Below are 23,243 nucleotides of genomic sequence, written 5' to 3' on the forward strand. Positions count from 1 at the left end.
CAAGACTGCAACATCAAGATCACTAAGCATCATCCATTTTGCACTACAGAATAAGATCCCCTAGCCAGAGCAAGGACTTAATTATGAAAAATAAGACAAGAATCCAAAGCACAAACGGCTTAGGAAATCAGTGAGAAAATCAAACAGATTTTGATTCTAGAATTACAAGAGCTGCAAGTATACACTGAGGCTTCACCTACATGGCAAGTCTGCTCTGCTGCAGCTACATCAGTAAAATTTGATTTGAATAGAGATTATAACAATTCCACTTCAAATTCTTGTTTTGAAGTAGACTGTCCATAGGACAGAAAAGCCAGGATGGAATAGCCATTCTACTGAACTCTTGCTACATAACTTTCCCACTAACATAGTGGGAAAGTTCCCAATAAAAGAGAATGCATTTTTAAAGCTAAAATCATTAATATCACTCAACAATAGCGGAATATATTCCAGCAATGAATCGAATTACTCTGCTTTGAGCTAAGAACTTCTATTTTAAATTTTAAATCCCAGATTATCTATAGTGCAACCACAAGATGAATTATGGAATTATATCCTGAAATATCTCTTGCTAATTGCAGATAACTGGGACTACACCCTCTTTGCAGGATGGAGTGGGGGTGCATAGAACATGTGTAGTCAAATGCTGCTCTCCACTAAGCAGGCATTCCTGAAAAGTGAGGCAAGGATTTGAAAGAGTGAAGCAATTCTGGATTAATAAATGGCAGGGAGCAGGATAGTATGTATCCCTGCAGGGCCTTAAGTAATACAGTTTGAATACACAGGGACGTAAGGAGTTGAAGATGGAAAGGCAGGACCAGGACTCCTGACTGGAGGAGAAGTTGGCTTCTTGGCAGCTGGGATGCTCATTTCTTATTACACAGAAAAGTCAACAGATGACAGAAGTTTTGATCAGTGTAACGTCAAATTGAACCTTGCACTGCCTTGAAGGTTTTGTTTTTTAGAGTGGGTCACTGTTCTGAAACATCAGTCCTGCTTCATCCATGAGACCAGAGGTAGGGTGCAAATCTTTGAAGGCAAGTGGTCTCCCTGCCTCCCCCGAACATTTACATTGTCATCGTTATCATAATGTTATTCTTCTTCAGATGTCTGCTGCTCATTGGGGTGAAACCATGCCAATCAGGGGCAAAAGATGAAGACATGGGAGGGGAAAGATGGCTGGCAATGATGGGTATCAAACACCTGTTGAAGGAACAGTAAAATAAAGGGTAGAGGTGGACAGCAGGGCCTGGCTGTACCCCATCTTGGGCCTGTTGGCTGGAAGCAGTAAGCCCTTGTGAAGGACAGGGTGTCATTGTGGATGGCTGGGAATCAGCCTCATCCCAGCTTCGTCACAGACACATTAAGCTAAACTCCTTAGGTCTCATTTTTCCCCCAGTTTACAACATATGCTCTTTATATAGGTATGCGGAGATGAGGAGCTTTGAATATTTCACAGAACATTCATATTACGTTCATATCACGTTCATATTACTACTGTTACTTAATTTATTTCAGGGTTATGTATCTTAGCCATATGGCCGACTCCGCTTGTACCTGCACATTTCCCCACTTTACCAGTTTGGGAATGGTGATTGATACCTCACATCCATCTCCCATGTAAAGCTCTTTTTGGATCTGTTTTGTTTTTTGGTTAATGGCTAATGTGAGTCATCGGGGCACAAAAGGGTTACCTCCAAACCACAGCAACGTAGTGCACACTAACTAACTTAAAATGGAGAAATCACCAGTCAGGAAATCCTTTGTGCTTCACCAGAGCTTGTCTTTGAGATCTAGCATACCATTTTTGCAAAAACAACTGCCGTAAACCATTTTAAGGCATAATTTCAACCGTATTACACAAAGGGAGCGCTCTATGTGCATTAAAGTTGGTTCTGGCATACACAGGCTGATTCAGAAGCTGCTGCTGACCCTGCTGTGAGGGGAAAAAAAAAGCTCCCAACACAGCTCCAAGTGCCTCCTGAGCTAAAACAACTCCCAGGCATCGACATCTCCCAATCGCTGTGTCCAGTCGCTGCCAGATGAAAAGAGACCACAGCGCAAGAAACATGACAGCAACATTCCCGCGCGCTGTTTTACCACAGGGTCCCTGCGCCGAGGGAAGCACTTCAGGGTTTGAAAAGAGAAGGCTACAGAGGCGAAGGGCAGCGGTATCCGGACGGCAAAAGCCAAACGCCTTTGGGGCTGCGCTACCTCGTGAGGGAGGGAAGGAGACAGGCGCCAATGGCAGCCGGCGCTGCCTCTCACCGCCGGCCCCGAGCACGCATGCGCGGAGCCCGGGACTTGTTGATGGGGCTTGTAACTTCGGGGCTGGGACGGTGTGTTGGCGTCGCGCCTCCCGTGCTGACGAGACGGGAGAGGCCGCGGCCGGTCCCGGTGCAGGTAAGGGAGCTGCCGGGGGCAGCTCGGCTCGGCGGCGCTGTGTGGGGACGGGCAGGGGCCGTGTGAGAGCAAGTGCGGCCGCGGGGAGGGTGGAGGGCGAGGTGAGCCCTGAGGGGCGGCCGCTGGGGCGCGGGCTCGTGCTGCTGGGTGGGGCCCGCCTGCTGGCCGGGGCCGGGCGCTTCCCGTTCCCCGCCGCCTCGCCGCCCCTCCTGAGGAAACAGCCGTTGCCTCTGGGCCTCTTCCCAGCTGTCCCGTCAGCAGTCGCAGCGGGATCCCGGCCCTCCGCGGGCTCGGGGAGGGGAGCGGGCAGCCTGGGCAGCCTTGCCGGCGTCCCTCTCCCTGGGCGGTCTTAGAAGCCCTAAGGTTACCCCATGTGCCGCCTGAGGAAACGGGCCCTGGCCAGCCCTGACTTCAGGGCCCTCCCCGGGTCGGGGCCATTCTTGGGGTCCCAGCCAAAATGCGGGAGGCGGTTTCTCCTTTCTAGACCCCGTACCGGTGCTCGTGTTCCTGGAAAGGTGGCAAAGTGCCACTCGTTGCGTGCTCCTTCGGTTGATTCAGCGCAGCTCCGCCCGTGGGAGGGCTGGCCGTGCTCTTTATCTTCCTGACAGCGGGATGGTTTTGGAAGGAATAGTTTTCAAGAACTGGAAACCGTGCCCGATATGATCCCGTGTGTTACTTCTTCAAGTTTAGTGTGCAGTCTACTACAGTTGTGGCGAAGGCTTCTGAAGTATGTTCTCTTTCCTGTCAGCACCAAATTTCAATCCTTAGAAAGCAAGGGCACCTCACGGCACACATTTTTTTTGGGAGGTGGGGGTGTTTGTATTAAATTTTCTTTCTCCCCCTGTGATGAAACATGTTGTTGTGACAAAATTCCTTCCCCACCCTGTCACAGAATCCAATATTTAGTAAGCGTTGTTTTGGGAGCAATATTCTCCACGTTGTTCCTCTGCTATTTAAAGGGGGAACTTGTTCTTCATTTGGTTTTGTTTTCAGCCTCCAGAGTAGTGCTGTTGTCAAAGATGTGTGCAGTCGTGGTGTCCCAGAAGTGGTGTCCCTGTCCTCGTGTGATGGCCTATAATATTTGCTTTCAAATGATAGAATGTTTAGTGGTATGTTTTCTCTATGAATTTGCCAGTCAGAAGTGTGTTCTGCATGAAGGATGCTTTTGTCCAGAGTACATGGTAATCATTGAGTCAATAAGAGCCAAGAAAAGAAATGTTTGAAGTAAGAAGCCTAAAAATAACTGAGCAATTGCCTGTACTGATAAAAAGACCTTTGTGTCAGTAGCTAAATCTTGTGCATTTTTTTACGTTACTGCATTATCTGAGCAAGTCAGTTGGCTATAAATGAGAAAGATGGCTGTTCTCTTAGAAAATCAGAAATACTACTTGTTCTTTCTTGTTCATGATATACTTTAAATACTGTGCTGTTCTTTCAGTTGACTTCTGTTAAAAAAGGAAAGTCACACAATATTCTAAGAACAGAGAGGAGCATGTGTGTTTGTGTGGTAGTTTTTTTGTTGAATTAGTGGCAAATCTGTTAATAATCACAAAGTCTGGACATTTGAATACAAAGTTCACAAGCCAATATATTCACCTGTGCTCATCAACTAGGAGCAGAAGCTTGCTGGTATATCTAATGCCCCATGTTACTTCTGGAATTAGAATCCAGGCTGGAATAAGTAGTTTGATCTTATAGATTAGAAGATAAAGAAGTTTGTTTTGTGTGGGTTTTTTGTAGTATTGAGCCTGTCAGTTATTGCAAAATATCTTACAGGGAAAGATTGTCAAATCACTTCCTGGTTGAATCTTCCTGCACTTTTTGTACTTGTACTGTTAGTACATCTCACAAATACTGGGCAGGCTTTTCACATGGTTGTTTAACCTTTTTCTCTTTATTTTTTTTTCCCTTCTGTTTTAAGGGAAAGACAAGATGAACCCTTTCTTTTTTCTGGGTTTTGGACGCTCTCATCTAGTCTACTTCGGGAACAGAAGTGTACCTTTCAACTCAACAAATGAGACGTACTGCTACAGCACTGCCCAGGGCAGCACAGTGCTCCAAGGAGTAACTTTTGGTGGGATCCCAACTGTCCTGCTGCTTGACGTAACCTTCTTTTTTGTAAGCCCAGTTTCTGTTTCTTACATTGAAAATCCTTCTGGCTGCCTCAAAAATTAGATTGTTCAGAATTCTCTTTATTTATCAAGTAGGGATTCATTTCTGTGAATCTTCAGAATAATAAATGTGTTAAAGCCATCCTGGGAACATGTATGTGCTTTTCAAGTATTGATAAGTGTCAGTCTGTGTTGGGTGTGTCGATGTAGAGAGAGTGCATTAGCATAGTGTCTGCATGTGGGGTCATGGTGGGCTTCCTAGTGGTAGCTCAAATTTCTATGTTTTGTCTTAACTGCAAGAACGTTTTTTCCTTACTCTGGGTTTAAGTATGGGGTACCTATTCGGGATGGGAACACCATTGCTAACTTTTTTGTTTTTCTAAAGGAAGTACAATATGGCAAATCTGTCATTTCACAAACTTCTAAAGCTAGATTTTGTGCATCTGTCGAGGGAGTAATACACTGGTCAGCTCAGTGTATTGTAGGAAGAATAGGATTAGTTGCTGGCCTCTCCTAGAGTCCCTAGAACTAAGACTTCAATAAAACTAGTGGTTTGGTGTAGGCTGTCTTAAGCCACGAGGACAAAAAAGAACTGTGGACCTGCAGATTGGCCTGATCAGTGAGGTTTGTGGTAGTAAAACGAGACTAAAAGGGTGACGTAGTTCCTGAGTTCTAGAGAGCCACTGTAGAGACTTAAAGCTACCTGTGTAAGATCTGAGCTGCTAGTTCTATAGGAACATAGAAGATAGTTCTGTAGGAACGTAGAGGATGTTTCTAAAAGTTATGTAGTGGCATTCTTTGCTATTGATTTTTTAGGATGTTACCACAAATTCATTTTCCGAGGATGCACAGTATTTACTGCACTGCATGACTGATGGCACCACATTTAATAAGATTTAGTTAGGAGTGTTTGGGGGGGAGCTTCTTTTTTTCTTTTCTTTCTTTTTTTTTTTTTTTTTAAAGCTGTGGTTGGATTTTAAGCTACAGAGCCCTCTGCTCTTGAGTTCCCTGCTGTTGAACTCTCCTCTCTTAAGTTGGATGTGATGTAGGAGGCTCTTCAAGTATAGAGTACTGCAATTTACTTAGCAGCAGCTGTATTCCTACACTGATAACATGTTTACTGCAGATCCTTCTAATAACTGTCATTTGCTGGGTTTTTGAATATTATTTCTAGGCTGGTTTCCTAAGTAAGAAGGGTTTATATATTGCATTGTCTTCCCACTTTGGTTTGGCAGTTCCTCCTTATAACAGTAGAATACATTAGCCAATTTCAACCAAAGTTGTCAGAGTGGAGAGAATGAGTTAGCTTGAAGTTCCTGCTTGAAGTTTAATGGCCAGATGAAGGATCAAGATCTAAATTATCATTTCCGCTGGCACTCTCTCATAAGGAGGCTTTACTCATTGTGAAATGCAGAAATTGGCTGTGTAATCTTGACACACAGATAATCTTGATGTGCATCCTGGCTGGCCAGTCGGTATTTGCATAGATCCAAGTAGGTTACATCACAAGCACGGCTTTCTAGCCAAACAGGTATGGGATGTAGGAGGGGCTAGGAGGCGAGGGCGTATGCTACATATGCATAGGAAACAGGCCTTGTTACTTCTGTTCATTGCTTTATACAGAGTCACTTCTTTCTTAAAAAAAAAAAAGCAGCATGTAGGAATTACATAGTGTGGGTGGGTGGTTTTTTGTATTTTCCTCTTTGTTTTCTTAGCATCTTTCAAAAAGTGAAAATACAGAGGGCAGATAAAAAACTTCTTTGCAGAGATCAAATATAAATTTCTGGGATTATGAGGAGAAAAATAATTCTCATACTTGAGAAAATAGTTGAGCCACCTACAGCCTGTCTACATCACTGCTTAAAAATAAAATAAAATTCTGTCACAGTCATTAAGTATTGAATAGTGATGAAGTTGTATTTATGAAAGTTCTGACTTTCTCTGAAGTACTGTTTGCTACTTTTTCTGTCACAAACCTCCATGTGCTTGGAGTTCAGAAGCATTTTTGCATGCAGTGCTCTTCCTGCATAGGTGAGAATGGGAAGACAGGTGTTCTAGGCCTTTGGTTCCAGACAGGTTGGTTTGTAGTAGGGTCACCACTGGCTTGGTTAATGTATGACAGCTGGTTTAGGAGGTAGCAGAGCTTTTTTTGACAGTTCCTATGCACCTAAGAATAATTATTACAAAGTGTAAAAATAAGCATTCAAAGATCTTTGTTTTTATTTTCTAGATTTTAATATTACTGTTTTCCGTTATAAGAAAGAGATTCTGGGACTACGGTCGTGTTGCTCTGGTTTCAGAAGCTGAAAGGTAAAAAAGATTTTGCCTTTACAACAAAGGTAAAAAAGGTAAAATCAGACTGATTTGGTGGAACTATTTGGGGAATGTGGAAGTAGGGACTTAAGTACATTTGTATCACTTAGATATGTTTGTAGTCATGTGCAGGTTTGTTAAAAATGGCCCCGTGCTGCTTTGTGTGAAATAACACCCCACTCACAGAATTGCTCTTCATGGCTTCAGTAATAAAGTTGTGTGTTTGGCACTGTCTTGAATTCTGTTCTGCAGTTGTGGATTAAGGAAGTGGAGATTAGAAAACAGACTGCTTGTCTGCTAACATACCTTGATGTTTGCAGTGTGTTTCTGTGATGGAAGGGCATTAGCTAGTTTGTTTATCTTGGCTCAAGCACAGTATCTTCCCAGAGCTCCCTATGCAGCCTGTGCCATAGTATTTCTGAAGGGTTTGAAAGTAAGAAATAAATGTATTGTAGACTTTTTAAAAATTCTTCACTGAATTTTAGTAATAGTGCAAATGAACTTTTGATTATTATTTTCAAAAGTATTCTACAGGATGGTGCCCTGGGATGTTTAAAAGATGCCTGTGTATTTAAGAAGTGGGTAACCATGAGCTTCTGACTGATACTAGTGGTCTAAGTTGCAGGAAATTCACTACTAAGCAACAGGAAAGGACTCAAAATGTGGTTTTGGGTGTAATCCATGTACAGCTGTGAAAAGTAGATGGCAAAAAAATAAAGATGTGACAGCTTTCATCTAGCTAGCACGGGCAGTGAGAATGAAGGTGCTCCAGTGTAGGCTTCCACATGGGCTGTAGAGGCCTGCCTGGGACAAACAGGTCCTTGAGTGGTCAGACACCTAGGAGCCTATGTTATTTTTCCTGCTGGGCTGTGGCCTGACCCAGCTAGGTCAAAATCATCATGGATACACCTATGGATACACTCCATTTTGACCTGTATTGTCCTGTAATTATAGGCACATCATCATTGCAACATTTCTTTTTAGCAACAAACTAAAACTGGGTACTCTGCTGGTTTTGAGGGCTACAGACTTTCTAAATGTCTCTAGCTTTGCTACAGGACTCCATTGGTGTGAGGAGGTGGCTCTGCAGCCAGCTATGGGATTTAGTTGTGTGGAGAAATTCTGAGCAGTGGCTGTAATAAGATGAAAGCTGAAAGCTGGAGGGGAAGAGGTGATGTCTTGTAAGGAGGACTAGCTGACCAGGAAGCTAGCTTGCAAATCTGATCCAAGTGCAAGGTCCTGCATATTGGTCGGTGCAGTCCCAAGTACAATTACAGGCTGGGCAGAGAATGGATTAAGAGCAGCCCTGAGGAGGACTTTGGGTTGTTGATCAATGACAAGCTCAAAAGGAGCCAGCAGCATGTGCTAGCAGCTCAGGCCAACCATGTCTTGGGCTGCATCAAGAACAGCATGGCCAGCAGGCTTGGGTGTGTGTGTGTGTGTGTGTGTGTTTGTGTGATTCTGACACTTCACTGCACTCTGGTGAGACCCCACCTGGAGTACTGCATCCAGCTCTGGGGTCTCCAGCACAGGAAAGACTCTTGGAGCAAGTCCAGACAAAGGCTGTGAAGATGATTGGGAGTCAGAGCACCTCTCCTATGAAGACAGGCTGAGAGAGTTGGGCTGTTCAGCCTGGGAAAGAGAAGGCTCCAGGGAGACCTGATTGTAGCCTACTGATACTTACAGGGGACGTACAGGAAAGTGGGAGAGGGACTGTTCATCAGGGAGTATAGTGATAGGACAAGGGGTAATGGCTTCAAGTTGAAAGGGGGTAGGTTTGGATTAGATGTTAGGAAGAAATTCTTTACTACAGGGGTGGTGAGGCACTGGAAGAGGTTGCCCAGAGAGGTTGTGGAAACCTTATCCCTGGCAGTGTTCAAGGCCAGGTTGGATGGGGCTTTGGGCAATGTGGTCTAGTGGAGAATGTCCCTGCCAATGGTAGAGGGCTTGGGTGTGGATGTTCTTTGAGGTCCCTTCCAACCCAAAGCATTCTGTGGCCCTTGCTAGGCATCTGATCCTGTGTTGCATTTGCTTATGTTATTGTGGGTTTAATATTCCAGTAACATATTGTTTTCTTTCTAATTCAGTTATATGCTCTCACCTTGGGAGGTCATGTCCTCCCTTTTCAACGTGAGACATAGCCCAAGTTTCTAAAATTGAGCATACGCTACAAAGTGAAAGCCACAGCTTTCATAAGTGAAAAAGTGGTTTTGTATTACTTCCTTTAGTTACTTCAGAACCGTTAAAATTGAAATAATTCTGTGTTGTTCCATCATCTTTTATTAAAGATACTTAAAAGCATGATTTAATATATTTTAGTGAATCAAGATACAACCGATTGTCAACATCTTCATCAGTACCTGAAGATCTTGAGTATGATAGCGTAAGTATTCTAGAGTTTTGATGGTTTTTTCTAAAATGTAAACTATTTGGTGGAATCTCTTGTAGTTTGCCATTCCACCTAGCCCAGTGAACCAGCTATTAAACTGGAAGACCATCTGTATGTACAAATTAGTAGTATGTTCTTTAATTTTCTTTTATAGAACCATACATAATCTGTCTGACAAAATACTGCCATATCAGAAACCAGTATCTTGTGTCTCTCATTGTTTTTAAGTAACTTTTTTTTTTTAAGTTAGGAGAGGGACTATATATGTTAGATGTTGATGAGGGAGTAAAACTAGCAGTAAATAATTTGTGCTTAAATAACAGTTCAAAAAGTTACATTATATCCACTTTGCAAATAATTCCCAGTAGGTCTTTATAGCACATTGTCTTCCTCGTGGAGGTGAGAGAACTGGATGCAAGTGTGAGGCTAGCAATAATGCACTGTGCCCTTTTAGTTTGGACTAGAAGGTAATGTTTTAACCAAACTTGCAGGTGATTCAAACCATGATCTCTCTGGAGTCTTTGAATTGATACATTCCCGTCATTTTGTGTTGCAGCTTCAGAATGAACCCTGTGACAGTTGCCCAATGGTGGCAGCCCACTCTTTAACATTTTTATGTGGGTATCAAATGAATATGTAGCCTTGCAACTAAATAATCCTGTGAGCATCAAAAGCATGCTGGTGTTTGATCAGGATTGCTCTGCTATTTGTGTAGTTTTCTTCATGTTTTTTAAAACCCTAAAGCAACTCTATCAATGAAGCTGTTGAATACAAATGTGTCTCTCTAGCTTGATACTATTCACTTGAAAGAAGAGGCCTTTTGAGAAACAAGATTTCTTTGAACCATACTGGAACATTCAGTGAGATGCGATCTCTCTGCTGTACGCTTTCGTAGGAGGATTTGTGAATTGATGCAAGATGCCTTTCTGCAGTGTGATCACAGTGTTGTTTCTAACTGCTGATTAGCTTGTGTTAGACTCTCACAGAACTTCTCCTTGAAATTGGAGAGTCTCTAGAAATGGTTTTGGAAAAAATTACCACCTTTTCTGCTCTGAATCAGTCCTATAAAAAAAGAATTCCTTAGAAGCCTCAATCTTGATTTCTATTAATTGGAGATGGGATTTGGTCACATGTATAGATTTAAGAAGCCTGAGCAATAGTCATGTAAATAATAATTAAAAATCCCCCTTAATTACCCTCTAAATACAGACATGAATTAACTTGTAAAAAGTCTGTAGGACATGAAATGTTTTTTCTGTATGTTTCTAAATGATTTCAAACCAACAAACTCTAGCTTTTTAGCCAAGAGATTGGTGTAATAGAAACTCTTTCCTTAAATGTACAGATTTTAGACTGTATTTTTGTATGCTATCTCCTGAAAACTTACTTTTTTATTTATAGGGATTTTGCTCATGGATGACTGCTGCTTTTCGGATGCAGTAAGTACATGAAACAGACATAGTGAGCTGTGGTTTGTGTTGCTCTTTTTGTAATTAAAAAGCGGGGGGAGTGTGCATTTAAAAGAGGTTGCTTGCTTGTTTGGTTTTGATTTGGTTGGATTTTGGGGTAGGGTTTTTTTGTTTTCCTTGAGTAGATAGAATTTAATAGTGTTGCAGGTGCCTCTGGTGGTGTGGAAAAACAATATGAAATAAAACCAGTTTTCGGGATACTTCTTGAAGAAGTGTCTACAGTCATCCTGCCAGCAGCCCAGGGACTTCCTGATCTTGGGACAGTGTGTGAACCAAAGTGAATCTTTAGCATTTATATGGATTCTGAGTTAATAACTAGGCTCCAGGCTCTTACCCTTCAAAGAGTACTGTGTGGGTGTTCCTGTGTTTGAAGCCAGCAGGGCCCTAGGCAGGAAACAGGATTTCCTAGCAAGGATTTCTGTGGAGAAATGGTTTAGCTGGGGCTGGAATTGACTCTAGGAAAAGCCCATCCCACTGTTTCCCAGAAACTAGTGTTTGATGTTGGTTCTTTGTATCTCTTGGGCCCTAGTAAATCATGATTTCTAAAGACCACTTTCTAGCTTGGGTACACTGAAACAGAAAAAGGGAGAGTGAATGGAGCCTTTCTCCATTTTTGGTAGTTCAGTGGCTTCCTTTTTGAAGAGCACCTATTTTAATGATCTGTTCTGCTGACAACAGATAGATGATGAGAGGTCTTTCCAAAGCCTATTAATAGTCTTACTCTTATGACGTCCAATTAAAAGAAGGTGATTCTGTTGTCATTTTCCTCATGAGGAGCCTTTATGGAGATGAGTGAACACTGCCAGTATGTGATATTAAAGTGTGAGAGCTACACTTAACGTGTTATGACTGTCTTAAAAGCAGGGCGTCACAACAAACGGCTGTCCTCTTCTAGACCCATAAAAAAGAGCTTGCATTTGTATTTGCTTTTCAGATTACTTATTTCCATCTTGAATTCCCTCAAGTTAACTTTTGTATGTTGATACCACATGAGAAAAAGGCACTTTCGGAACTTAAATTTGTCAATGAAAGAACACAACTGTGATGAAAATAGGTAGGGACTGGTGGAGATGTCACTGAGTAGCCTGAGAAATTAGCGTATGTTCAAAAACCATCCCCCAAGCCCCCAAGGACATTAAGGAGACTGACGATGTGCTTTTCTATCTATGATGCAGCGATGATGAGATCCATGAGCGGTGTGGTGAAGATGCCATACATTACCTTGCCTTCCAGCGGCACATCATCTGTTTGTTGATTGCTGTCAGCATTTTGTCTGTGTGTGTCATACTGCCTGTCAACCTATCAGGTGATCTACTTGGTAAGCTGGTTTTTTTTTTTGTGTGTGTGTGTCCTGAGGAGAATTTTAGGGGTTTTATCACTGCAAAACTTTTATTAAGCTCGACAGTCTCCTGTTGTTCCCCTCTGTCTTGGGTTTGCAGATCAAAACTGGACAGATCTTACTGAGACTCTGTCAGTGCTGACTGCGCCAAGAATGGCTGCGTGTTTCTTGCAGCCAGTCCCCATTAGCCTGTCGGTGTGACACCTGCCTCTCTGCATTGCTAATTTTCTCTCAGCAAACACAATAACCATGGCCTGTAATCTGCCATTTGGGTTGCTAATGAGAATACTGGTGGACAGAAGTCTGTTAAATCCTGTGTAAACCTTCTTCTGCACTTGATGATGAGCCCTTATAAGCCCATTTTGTACCTGGCTTTGTGTCAGTCTTGGCGAGATCATGTGTACAGGGTTGTTTACCATTGATCATCTCTGCAAATAGTGATGCAACAAAAAGCAATAATTCTTTCATTTTTCCCAAAGAGCTCTCAAGTGGAGTACCTGCTTGTATTTTGTTTGTTCTTACACCACAACAATTGTGTCTTGTTTTGTGTACTGACTTTGCTGATCTTTGGCCCTATAATTTATTGTCTTCTATTGTCCCTAATAATGTGGCCTAATTTTTGTTTTCAGTTTACTCCTACCTGTGTTTTGAAGAGTCTTGTGACTTGGCCCTTGTCTGTAATGGGGCCTTTAGTATTCTTTCTTTGTGGAACTTGCCATCTGATGGCCCTTTTATGAATTCTTTCTTAACAATTCTGTTTATATTAATATCTGCTTTTGTAAGGCCCACTGTTGGGTTTTTTTTTTTGTTCATTTCTTTTTTTTGTTGTTGTTCTTTCAAATAACCCTGTATTATTTTGCTCTCACTTCTCCTTCCTTGCTTTCCATCTCTGTGTTCTCAGCCAGCATCCTTAGTTTTACAGACTCAAATTTAACTCGGCCAGTGCACTTGTTGCTGTCCTCACCTCCTTCATAAAGAGGGATATACCAGTGGCTTCAAAGAACTTGTAGAATTAGTTTCCCCTTCTGGTGTAGTTACTACCTGTATATTTATTCCAAAAGGCATTTTGTAATGTGCATCAGTTGGTGTGCACTGTCCTTCTAACTACAATTGGACAAAAAGTGTAGTGTCTTGGATAACAACAGATGGCCTCTTAACTCCAATGGTAGGGTGTTGGGTGGCCTTCTAAAGCAGGATAATACAGCTTCTGTTTTCCTGCATTAGTTTTTGTGATGCCAGGAAATGCAGCTGGAAAACAAATGCAAAGTTCTAGTCAATCTCCCCTTACACAAAGTCAACATATGGTAGATTTACAGTTCTTTCTGTTCTGATTACTTAACTTGCAGTGTGTTTTTTATCTTCTATGCTAGAAGGTAGTTTAGCTTTCCAGATACACTTAGCTCTTTTTTTCTTTGTCAATAGGTACTCAATTTTTCACTCACATTATCATTTTTTAAAGGTACTTGATAGTCTAGAAAAACATGTCATATGAACTTTCTCATTTTTACTTTAGTAAAGTTATCAGTGCTCCTTTGTCAACACTGAATTAATGTAGTTTAGCATCTGATGTAAGGAATCAGTAAAAATGGAATGAAAATCTGAAGGAAATATGTTCACATCCCTACGTGATGATGATAATGGATGTGAAGGGAGATTGGCGGAGAAAAGGGAACTCCTGCAAAGATCTAGTATTCAGGTTTTTATCTTGATTGGTTGAATGTGGTATAATCCTGTGGGGTTTTTGTGGATTTGGGTTTTTTTCCCAACTTTAAAATGTGATAGAGTGTAAGCTAGCATCAATCATGATTCTAAATCTTTTTAACAGTGACTACGCTCAGCATTAAAAAGTAGTAGATCATAATTTTTTTAAAAAAGCTTTCTGATAGCTTGCTTATTAATGTTGCAGCAGTTAATTATGCTACTTGGTTTTGTTCTTCTTAGATAAAGATCCCTATAGTTTTGGAAGAACAACTATAGTAAACTTACAAATTGGGTAAGTAAATCTTGCAGAGTACTTCTTATGTTTGTTTCGTGCCATAGTCTCAAACCACTTGAATTGATGCTTGCAGCGTGGCTCCTGGGGTAGGAATTACTTATTCACACTCCAACTGAAACTGGGATACTTTCTGCTTCAGGCTATGCAGTTATAGTGCTGATAAGAAATCTGGAGACTTGGCTTCTACTATCTCAATACACCACTTTTCTCTTGGCTAATGACTGCACATCTAGCGATATTTTTTTTTTCAGAAATTTCCACATTAAAAGGAACCATACTCCAGAAGGAAAATAAAGCAGACAGCTTTACTAGAATGTGTAACTCAGATGACTTGAATTTTCTTACGTTAGATTTATGTATGTGCCTATCTCTCCCATCTTAGATCACAATTAGAATTGCTGCTATGTGTTTTAAAAATGGCCTGTAAAATAGTTGAGATAACACAGATATACAGTTCTTCTGTTTATTTGATCAATCCACATCTATCTATGCTATTATGTCAAATAGAGTTTCTATCAATGTGCTTTTTCACATTATGAATCTTAGTAACTAGTGGGGATTTTTTGATTGGTTGGGCTTTTTAAATCTGTAAAATAGATTCCTGTGTTCTAGGTTAATTGTAGTTATTAAAGCTCTTCGTTCTGTGAACAGTTCTTCAGTTTTGCAGAATGTCGGTAAGCCTTGAGGAAGGAGCTATCAGAGAAGCAGAATTTATTCCATTTTAGGCTGGTTTTAATTTAATTAAGGATTGCATCCAGGGAGAGCTCCATTATCCACTCATCCCAGTAAGGCCAACTAAAAAACATCTTGGCAAATAGCACAGTGTGTGCTAATGGTCATCTGAATGTGAAGGTGCAAGTGAAATGCTGCCTAAAAATGTACATGTCGTGGAATATCTGTTTTCTTTGTGGGTGTGTTACCCATAGAATTTTATAAGCAAGTAACATTAATGGCTGCCAAATTGTCTGTGTAGGTGTGACTTATTACCTTTTCTCCTTGTCCTCGGTTCAGTGAGAGTTTCTGGTCTGCTTAGTGTTTTGATGGCTACTTGTATCAGTTGGACATCTAGTTCTTCCTTTTTATCATATTCATGTTTTGTCTGACAGTAATAATCTTCTTTGGCTGCACACGGTTTTTGCTGTTGTTTACCTGATTCTGACTGTTGTCTTCATGAGACATCACATGAAGTATGTCACGTATAAAGAAGAAAACACAGTAAGTTCCTGTATTGGGGTGAAAAGAATCACACAGCATATTTGCAAGTGGCTAATGTTAAAAACCCAGATTGCTAAATTCTTAAAAAACCCAGCTCCTGCTTGCTAGAATATGAAGAAATCCACTGAAAGGAAAGCTCTGCTGACTAAATTGTGAAAATGAGTGGAGGGAAGGGGGTTGGGGAGAGACTTGTGAAATTTTGGTGTAACCTATTGCCAGTGTATAAGGTGAATGTGGTGCTATCTTGAATAGATGTGGCTCCCATCAAAATTTCCTTTCAATTTTCCCCTCTACAAGACAGCTGTTTGTGCTGTGTCAGTGCCTTCCTCATTCCTGTTTTATCTTCCACGTGGTTTCTCAATATTGGAGTTGTATTTTTCCCTTGCAGGTTAAGTGCACATTGTTTATAACTGGTCTTCCAAAAAATGCAAAAGAAGAGACAATACAAGACCATTTCACGTAAGTTCCATGTTTGAGTGCTATTGTTAGGAACAGGAGTTTTAACATTGTCCTATTTTACCTAACCAAGTGGACACGTGGGGTGGTTTTTTTTTTTTTTTACTTTTGCTCTGTTTAAAATTCTTATTATAGTATTTGTTTTCTAAAAGTAGGTCTTATTCCTTAGATGGAATTGATAAAAAACTATATTTCAGTAAAGTTAGTTAGCTGATCTTAAAACTAATGTTTTATGAAAGTGGCTGTGTATTCGCACTTTCCAGTAATGCTCCCATGTTGCCTTCACTTGGGAAGAATGCTGCATGTCTCATGTTAAAGTAACTCTCTGCAGCTGTATCTCTGCTCTGATACCTCCTTCAGAAATGAAACTAGTGGTCACATACAGTGATGCTCTTTGAAACAGTTTCTTCATTGTATTTTCTGTTCTTACTGTTCTCATGTACTGCTTCCTTCTCAGTGCTGCCTACCCCACCTGCACTGTGGTGGAGGTCCAGCTGTGTTACGATGTAGCCAAGCTGATTGGCCTCTTCAAAAAAAGGTACTTGTGTTTGTAATCTACCCAAATTTAGCATGGTTTTATGAATGCTTTGACAGACCTTAATCAACATATACCAGTAGTACTAAGCTTGCATTTACTAGTCAAGAATTATAGTTCTGGTCTGGTCTTCATAAAATCGTAGAACATCCTGAGTTGGAAGGGACCCATAAGGATCATTGAGTCCAACTCCTGGCTCCACACAGGGCCAGACAGGTCAGAGCACATGGCTGAGGGCATCGTCCAGATGCTTCTTGAACTCAGCCAAGCTGGGTGCTCTGACCACTTCCCTGGGGAGCCTGTTCCAGTGCCCAACCACCCTCTCAGTGCAGAACCTCTTCCTAATAGCCAACCTAAACCTCCCATGTCACAGCTTCATGCTGTTCCCTTGGGATCTATCACTGGTCACCAAGGAGAGGAGATCAGGGCCTGCCCCTTTGCTCCCCCTTGTCAGGAAGCCATAGGAAGTCACCCTCTGGGCCTAATCTTTCAGGCAACTGCCCACCCAATGCATCGTGGCTTCGTCCAGCTGTATGCTGGACATTTTGTCAGGCAAGATACCGTGAGACACTATCAGAAGCCTTACTGAAATCCAAACCAATAATGCCAACTGGTTTCCCTTGGTCAACCAGCTGGGTGTAAGATGAAATCAGATTGGATAGACAGGACCTTCTTCTCCTGAACCCATGTTGGCTGTGACCAGTGATTGTCCTTCAGATGTTTTTCAGTAACTCCCAGGATGATTTTCTCCATAATTTTACCAGGCACGGAGGAGAGACTGACAGGCCTGTAATTACCAGGGTCTTCTGTCTGCTTCTCCTCTTGTTGTTAATGTATTTGCAAACATTGTCTTATTGTCTGACACAGTACTGGCCAGTCTCAGCTCTAACCAAGCTTTGGCCACATGAATTTTCTTCCTAGAAAGGTCCCTACAGTGTCCCTGTGGTCCTCCCACATCACCTGACCTTGCTTCCATTGGCTGTACACTTCCTTTTTCCACCTAAGCTCTAGAAGCAGGTCCCTGTTCAGCCGAGCCAGCCTCCTGTCCCATGTGCTTGACTTCCAGTGTTTTGGAATTGCCTGTTCCTGTGCTTTTAGGAGGTGGTACTTAAAAAGTGACCAGCATTGATCAATCCTGATGCCTTCCAAATCAGTTTCCCAGGGGACCTTACCAACCAGTTCCCTAAGCAGCCCGAAATCTGCTCTCTCCATATATAGCTGGAGTTTTGGAGGCAGTTTTCCTCCTCTCGACAAAGATTTTAGATTTCACTACTAAATAATCACTATGGCCAAGACAGCCAACTACCACCATAAGACCTTGTTTCAGCTAGATTCCCCGGTGTTTCAAGGTGAGTTGTGGGGTTCATCCTGTTCCTTGTAGCTGTGATATGTTGTGTGTTGCATGAGATAAGCTTTGACTTGCTGTTTGTTTACGTGTGTACTTATTTATTGTCAGGAAGTGCAAAGTGGAAAATCCAACTGTTGTTACAAGTGTAGGCTGTATAATGCTGTTACTGACCTGCAAATAAATTACCCTGAGTAGCCAAAATAACATATATGCATATCTTTGCCAACTGGTAAGAAATTAATCAGATCTTGACATAATTTTTTCTCTTGGATTATATTCTTCTTAAGCTTGATGCTGATACTGGCTTTTTTTTTTTTTTTTTTTTCCAAAATGTTATGGATGTATTTTTCTGTCCAGAAAACAGGCAGAAAAAAGCCTGAGTTACTATGAACACCTGCAGCAGAAGTATGGCAAGCGGGTCCAAATCAACCCAAAGCCGTGTGGACAATTCTGCTGCTGTGAAGTGAGAGGATGTGAAAGGGTAAGAGATCGTGTTTGGTTTTAGTTACGGCAGAGTAGAGAGTTGGAAGAATATAAAGTAGTTTTTGTGTGGCATCTTGAGCTTCATTTATTGCAGATAGCCTGTCCTTCCTATTTTCATATTGTACAGAAAAGGAATTCCCCAAAAGTTTTGAAATGTAGTCTCAGTGCAAAAAACCAATGGAGTAGAGGGAAAAACTTCCTGTTGGTTTGTTTCTGCTTTCTGATGTGATTTGTAGTTTGTGGAAGTAGTGTGAGGCAGAGAAGCTATGGTTTGTGTAAGCTGTATTTTAATGATGACACTGGCCATCAGTTACTGGAATGTAATGGTCATAAATTTCCCAACAGGAGGATGCTGTAGATTATTATACCAAAGTTAAAAACGAACTGATGGAAGAATATTCAAAAGAGGAACAAGCTGTTCATAATAACCCACTGGGAATGGCTTTTGTAACCTTTCAAGAGAAATCCATGGCAACCTAGTAAGTTTTGTCTGCTGTCTTATTTGTTCTCTTGAACAGTACAACTGATCTCTTGTTTGTGTTACTTGTTTGCTTATGTTGGTTCTTCCTTTCTTCTGCTTCCTTGTCCTGTGGATTTGGTCCATTTTGATTTCTGGTAAGTTTTCCAATAAGTGTGCATTCAGGCTCTATGCTTTGAGTGAAGAGGATACCCCAGTGACTGGATGTTTTCTGGGATAAGGAGCCTTTCCCTTCTGCGTGGGGTCCAGTCTATCAGTGTAGGTGAACAGTAAGCCAGACTAATTTGCTCTTGAATACAAGTCATTGATTTATCCATTTTTTACTGTGCATGTGGTCCAATTTGCCATCTGTCACGGTGGGTGCAAATTAAGCTGCTAGTCAGTCATCTCAACAAAGTAGAGTCAATGACTAACCTGGCTGTAGATGATAAATGCACATTACAGATATCTATAATAACAAGAGAGATATGTATAGGCCTAATATCAGAAGTTGTGCAGCTCCTTTTGCTTGGAGAAAATGCATGTAACCTCCTGGTTTCGATTGGCAGTTTGTGAGCATCATTTACTGACACAAGTGGGTGAAATGAAGCAGAGTGATACTTGTGTTGCAAAAAGAGTGAATCGTGCTTTTTTTTTTTCTTCATAGCTCCTCTGCTTTAAGTTGCCTGTGTCCTTTTGACCTTTAAGTTGCATTAGAGACCGTCTTCCAGGATTTTTTTTTTTTCCTCGAAAGAAATACAGGGTATAGAATTCCTTGCAAAAATTGGAGATGGTGGAGAAAGTTTTGTTTGCTGCTCTTTAAGTAGTGATTATATGTGGTGAAATTTGTCCCCTTTCTAATTTTGTAGTGCTATGCACTGTATTTAGAGAATCTAGAACATGAAATGACATTTTAAGAAGGGAAACTGAAAGAACTCAAGTTCCTTCTTAAGCTGATAATTCATCACATCCCACTTCAATGGGATAGTTTCTTCTTGGGCATGTGTTCTGAGTTGTGCAGTAGGCATCTCTGAGTGCAGTTATCAAAAAGATTTTAGTTTGATGTGGAATTGATGGGGAGGCCTGCATTCTCTGGAAAACTAGATTAGGTTACATATGGAGCTGAGGCTACCATCAAATTAGAAAGTTCTTTGGTGGCCTTAGTGGGCTCTGCTCCCCAAAGCCATGAAACAGGAAGCCAGGACTCAGGTTCATGGAGTCAAGTGGATGTAGAAGTTTGCTTGATGCTGCTGCTTTGTAGTATGGCTGGTAGGGCTGAAGCTTGCTTTGTATGTATTTTTAAAAATTAACTGTCAAATTATAAACTTTTTTAAAATACCTGCTGCTGCAAGATACTGGCAGTTTGACATCGCTACTTGAACTCTGATAAGGTGAAGAACTGGGTTTTGGGGCTTTTGTTTGGTTGGTGTTCCTCTGTGTGTTTCTCTGTTTTCTTTGTGTTAAGACCACAACTAAGAAACAAGCACATTCAGGTATTTTAGAATGTACCCAAATATGATATAGGCTCTGTTACACTGGCTTGGGAACTGTTCCACTGGAGTGGAACTGTTTACACAGCAACACACAGGCAGCTGTACTGTCTCTATTTGCCCAGCTGTTCTATTGCTGTTCTGAGAAATCTGGGAAAGCATTTATTCATCATGTGTTTAAATTTTGTTTAAACATATTAATTGTCAATCAGCTGATAATATTAGAAGATAAAATTAAGTACTGTGATGATTTTAAGAGTGGGTGAAAAAGGGTAATGTTTGGAATTGTGAGAATACCAGGATGATAAAAATTTGAGTATTGGTACTCAAGGCAAAATTGGCTAGCTTTGATACTAGTGTAATGATACAAGAGTGCAGACTAATCCTTTACTTTGATTTGAAGACAGCTGTAATTTCACACAGGTGTTTGGGGATCTAGCTGCCTTTATTTTTTTCTAATCTTCTCAGGCATTGATTTATTTGAATATATTTTTACTGCACACAGCAATTAATAACGGTGTTGTTTCTATTGCTAGAAGCACTGAACAGTTCAAAGAGAGACTGCTCTTTATTTCCAGCTTTGTCAGATCTCAAAGGCCTGTGTAGTAACTGTTAACGTGATGGTCACTATATGTATAGTATGATGTTACGTTGTTGTGTAAGTATTATCTTGATCTCTCATTATTAAAGGGCAAAACCCCCTCTTTAGCACTATTCCCAGTCTCTCTCATTACGTATGCAGCATTTTCAGGTGAGAAATTTGGGAAAATCGTCTCTTTTTCTTCCTTACAGTATCCTTAAGGACTTCAATGCCTGCAAATGTCAGAGTATTAAGTGTAAAGGAGAACCCCAGCCATCGTCGTACAGCAGGGACCTGTGTGTATCGAACTGGGAGGTTACATACGCTCCTTATCCTGAGAATATCTGTTGGTAAGATTCGTTCTTACATCCATTTATTTATGATAATGTAGGTTTTGAGGAGGAGGAGGAGGAGGGTGAATACACTTGTCTTTAACCCTGAACTAAGACTTTCTGTAGTATTTATTTGGATGTGGCTGATCTGCATCTTTATTTCCGGTATTGGTGTTCTTCACTGACCACAGGGAGACGTCCCAGAAGCTGATGAGAGTTTTACCACCCCAAAGTTCTGGTACCTGTATTTCCTGTTAGCTTAAAAAAAACAACAAAAAAACAGCTCCTTAATGTCTGTGCCTCAGTGTTTCCTTTTATGAGGTTAACACATCTCTACTGTTGAGGTCTGAGAAAAGCAACTGGTGTTAGTGCTGATTCTTCTCCCAGTACATGTATTTTTTTGAGTTCCCACATTATAAGTATAATTTAATCCACTCTGAACTACAGTCTGCCTTTTAACATCTCTTTACTGTGCCAGTAAATTTCCCAGATTTTACCCACCACTTACAGAACACTGTCAGAAAATAGATAAATGCTTTTTGGATTAAACTGTGTTAAGACACTGCCTTCTATTGTGCTTGTAGGCTAAAAATGACTAAATCTTTTCCAATTGCTTTGTAAGTTAGTTAGGTTTGGATCAGGGTGATCCCCTGGTCATTTGACAGTAAATTTGTTGTTACACTTGCACTGCCTGACTAAAACTTCAGGTGAGATACAAACATGCAGAAGTTACTGTATTTCACCTGTATATAACTTAAACCCTTCTATTTTCCTAGTGATTTTAATAGAAAATTACTTTCAGAGTGATGATGCCATTTATTTCTAATAATTGAGATGTTTTCTCTAAAACTACAATTCTGCAGTTGAGAACAAAGTGCAGGATCTCTGACCCTAGAACAAATAGCAGTGATTTTTAGTTGTGTCTTCTGCAGCTGTGTTATTGAGATGTGAATTAAAAATCTCTTACGAGCTGCATTCCAAGCAGGATCAGTTTAATCTGCCTTTTTCATGGAAGGGTTCTTGCATGTATGTGTGCTTCATTTCCTCTTCCTTTCTGCAAGCACTGTCTTGTGTACACAGGAAGTTATCATTGAGACTCAGTGGATTGAAACACAAAGCTTGTCTGAATCTCTCTGAGAGGAGAAGATGGTGGGGTTTTGTTGGGTTTTTTCTTTTTCTTTTCTGCCCTCCCTCTTGAGAAAGAGGAGGTTCAGGGATTTTCCAAAATACCTAAGTTGTCATAACTGGGGATGTTACTGAGCCTCTGTATCCTCATTTTGTCTGTTTTGAATACTTGGCTTTGAATACTTGGCTTTGGCTTGGGTTCAAGTCATTCCAGTCGTTTTGAGAACCATTTCAGGTAACACTTTGGTCTTAAACAGGTGAAGTTCTTATGGTTGCTCTTTTAATATGGCAGGAAGGGATGCAGGGTTTTTAAATAATTTTTAAAACATCACACAGTTTCTTGGGAGGTTCTGCCTCTGTTAGCTGTTGTCTTTGCAGAAATTCTCTTTATCTTCTGTCTCTTTGTGTTCTGACTTTCTTTAATACTTCTGCATTAAACAGTGGAAGTGTTTCACCTGAAACCTTAACTACATTAGACATTGCATTCATGTTATGAAAGACTAAATCTGCTCTTCTGCAAGTGCCACTTACGTTATCATTCAAGAAAAGTTGCACAGATTTCTTAAGTTCTAGTTGCTATTAGAAATAGTGTAGTGCTTTGTTATATAAAATTTGAGACTATGAAAGCTCAATGTAGAAACACACTTGTTACTTGATAGATAGTATGTATATTTTTCAACAGAAAATGCTTATTGTGCTTGTTTTTATGTCCTTTTTATTTTTGCAGGAAAAATCTTTCCGTGCGTGGGCTGAAATGGTGGTTCAGATGGGCTTGCATTAACTTGCTGCTTTTCATTGTGCTGTTTTTTCTTACCACTCCTTCCATAATCATCTCAACCATGGACAAGTTCAATGTCACTAAACCTATTCACTACCTTAATGTGAGTATCACCACATGTTTGATGTAGCTGTTCATCAGACCAGAGTGTTGATGAACCAGTAGGTAGTAAGGCAACGAAACATTGACGAAGCTAAACGCAGTTGGGAGTTCTCAGGGTGGTTTTAAGTAACTGCTGATTAAAAAGCATATGTCCAAAATCAGGTCTGTAGTTCTGTCTTCTTCCTTGATAGTAGGCTGACATAACTTCATCTGAAGCTTTGTCTTATTATAAATGCCGCATTTGTTTGTGGTTAAAAAAAAAAAAGCATTCTAAATTGACACACAATTCTAAACTTCTGTAATCAAAAACCTTTGCCAAAAA

The 23,243-nt window shown here is 40.8% G+C and overlaps 1 protein-coding gene across 1 annotated transcript in view; it reads left to right on the plus strand.

Annotated features, from left to right (window-relative positions):
* The first annotated feature begins 4,329 nt into the window (after positions 1-4,329).
* The window catches only part of TMEM63A (transmembrane protein 63A), a 32,918-nt gene continuing 14,004 nt past the window's right edge, over positions 4,330-23,243 (plus strand). Inside the window, exons 1-13 of the mRNA XM_084261815.1 lie at positions 4,330-4,521; positions 6,745-6,824; positions 9,147-9,210; positions 10,618-10,655; positions 11,861-12,003; positions 13,966-14,017; positions 15,127-15,235; positions 15,624-15,694; positions 16,149-16,229; positions 17,932-18,055; positions 18,403-18,536; positions 20,797-20,934; positions 22,769-22,922. Of these exons, the coding sequence (XP_084117941.1) occupies positions 4,336-4,521; positions 6,745-6,824; positions 9,147-9,210; positions 10,618-10,655; positions 11,861-12,003; positions 13,966-14,017; positions 15,127-15,235; positions 15,624-15,694; positions 16,149-16,229; positions 17,932-18,055; positions 18,403-18,536; positions 20,797-20,934; positions 22,769-22,922 (1,374 nt within the window). The 5' untranslated portion in view covers positions 4,330-4,335. The remainder of the gene's footprint in view (positions 4,522-6,744; positions 6,825-9,146; positions 9,211-10,617; positions 10,656-11,860; positions 12,004-13,965; positions 14,018-15,126; positions 15,236-15,623; positions 15,695-16,148; positions 16,230-17,931; positions 18,056-18,402; positions 18,537-20,796; positions 20,935-22,768; positions 22,923-23,243) is intronic.

Source organism: Gallinula chloropus, assembly GCF_964237585.1.
Source record: "Gallinula chloropus genome assembly, chromosome: 3".
Classification (NCBI taxonomy): domain Eukaryota; kingdom Metazoa; phylum Chordata; class Aves; order Gruiformes; family Rallidae; genus Gallinula; species Gallinula chloropus.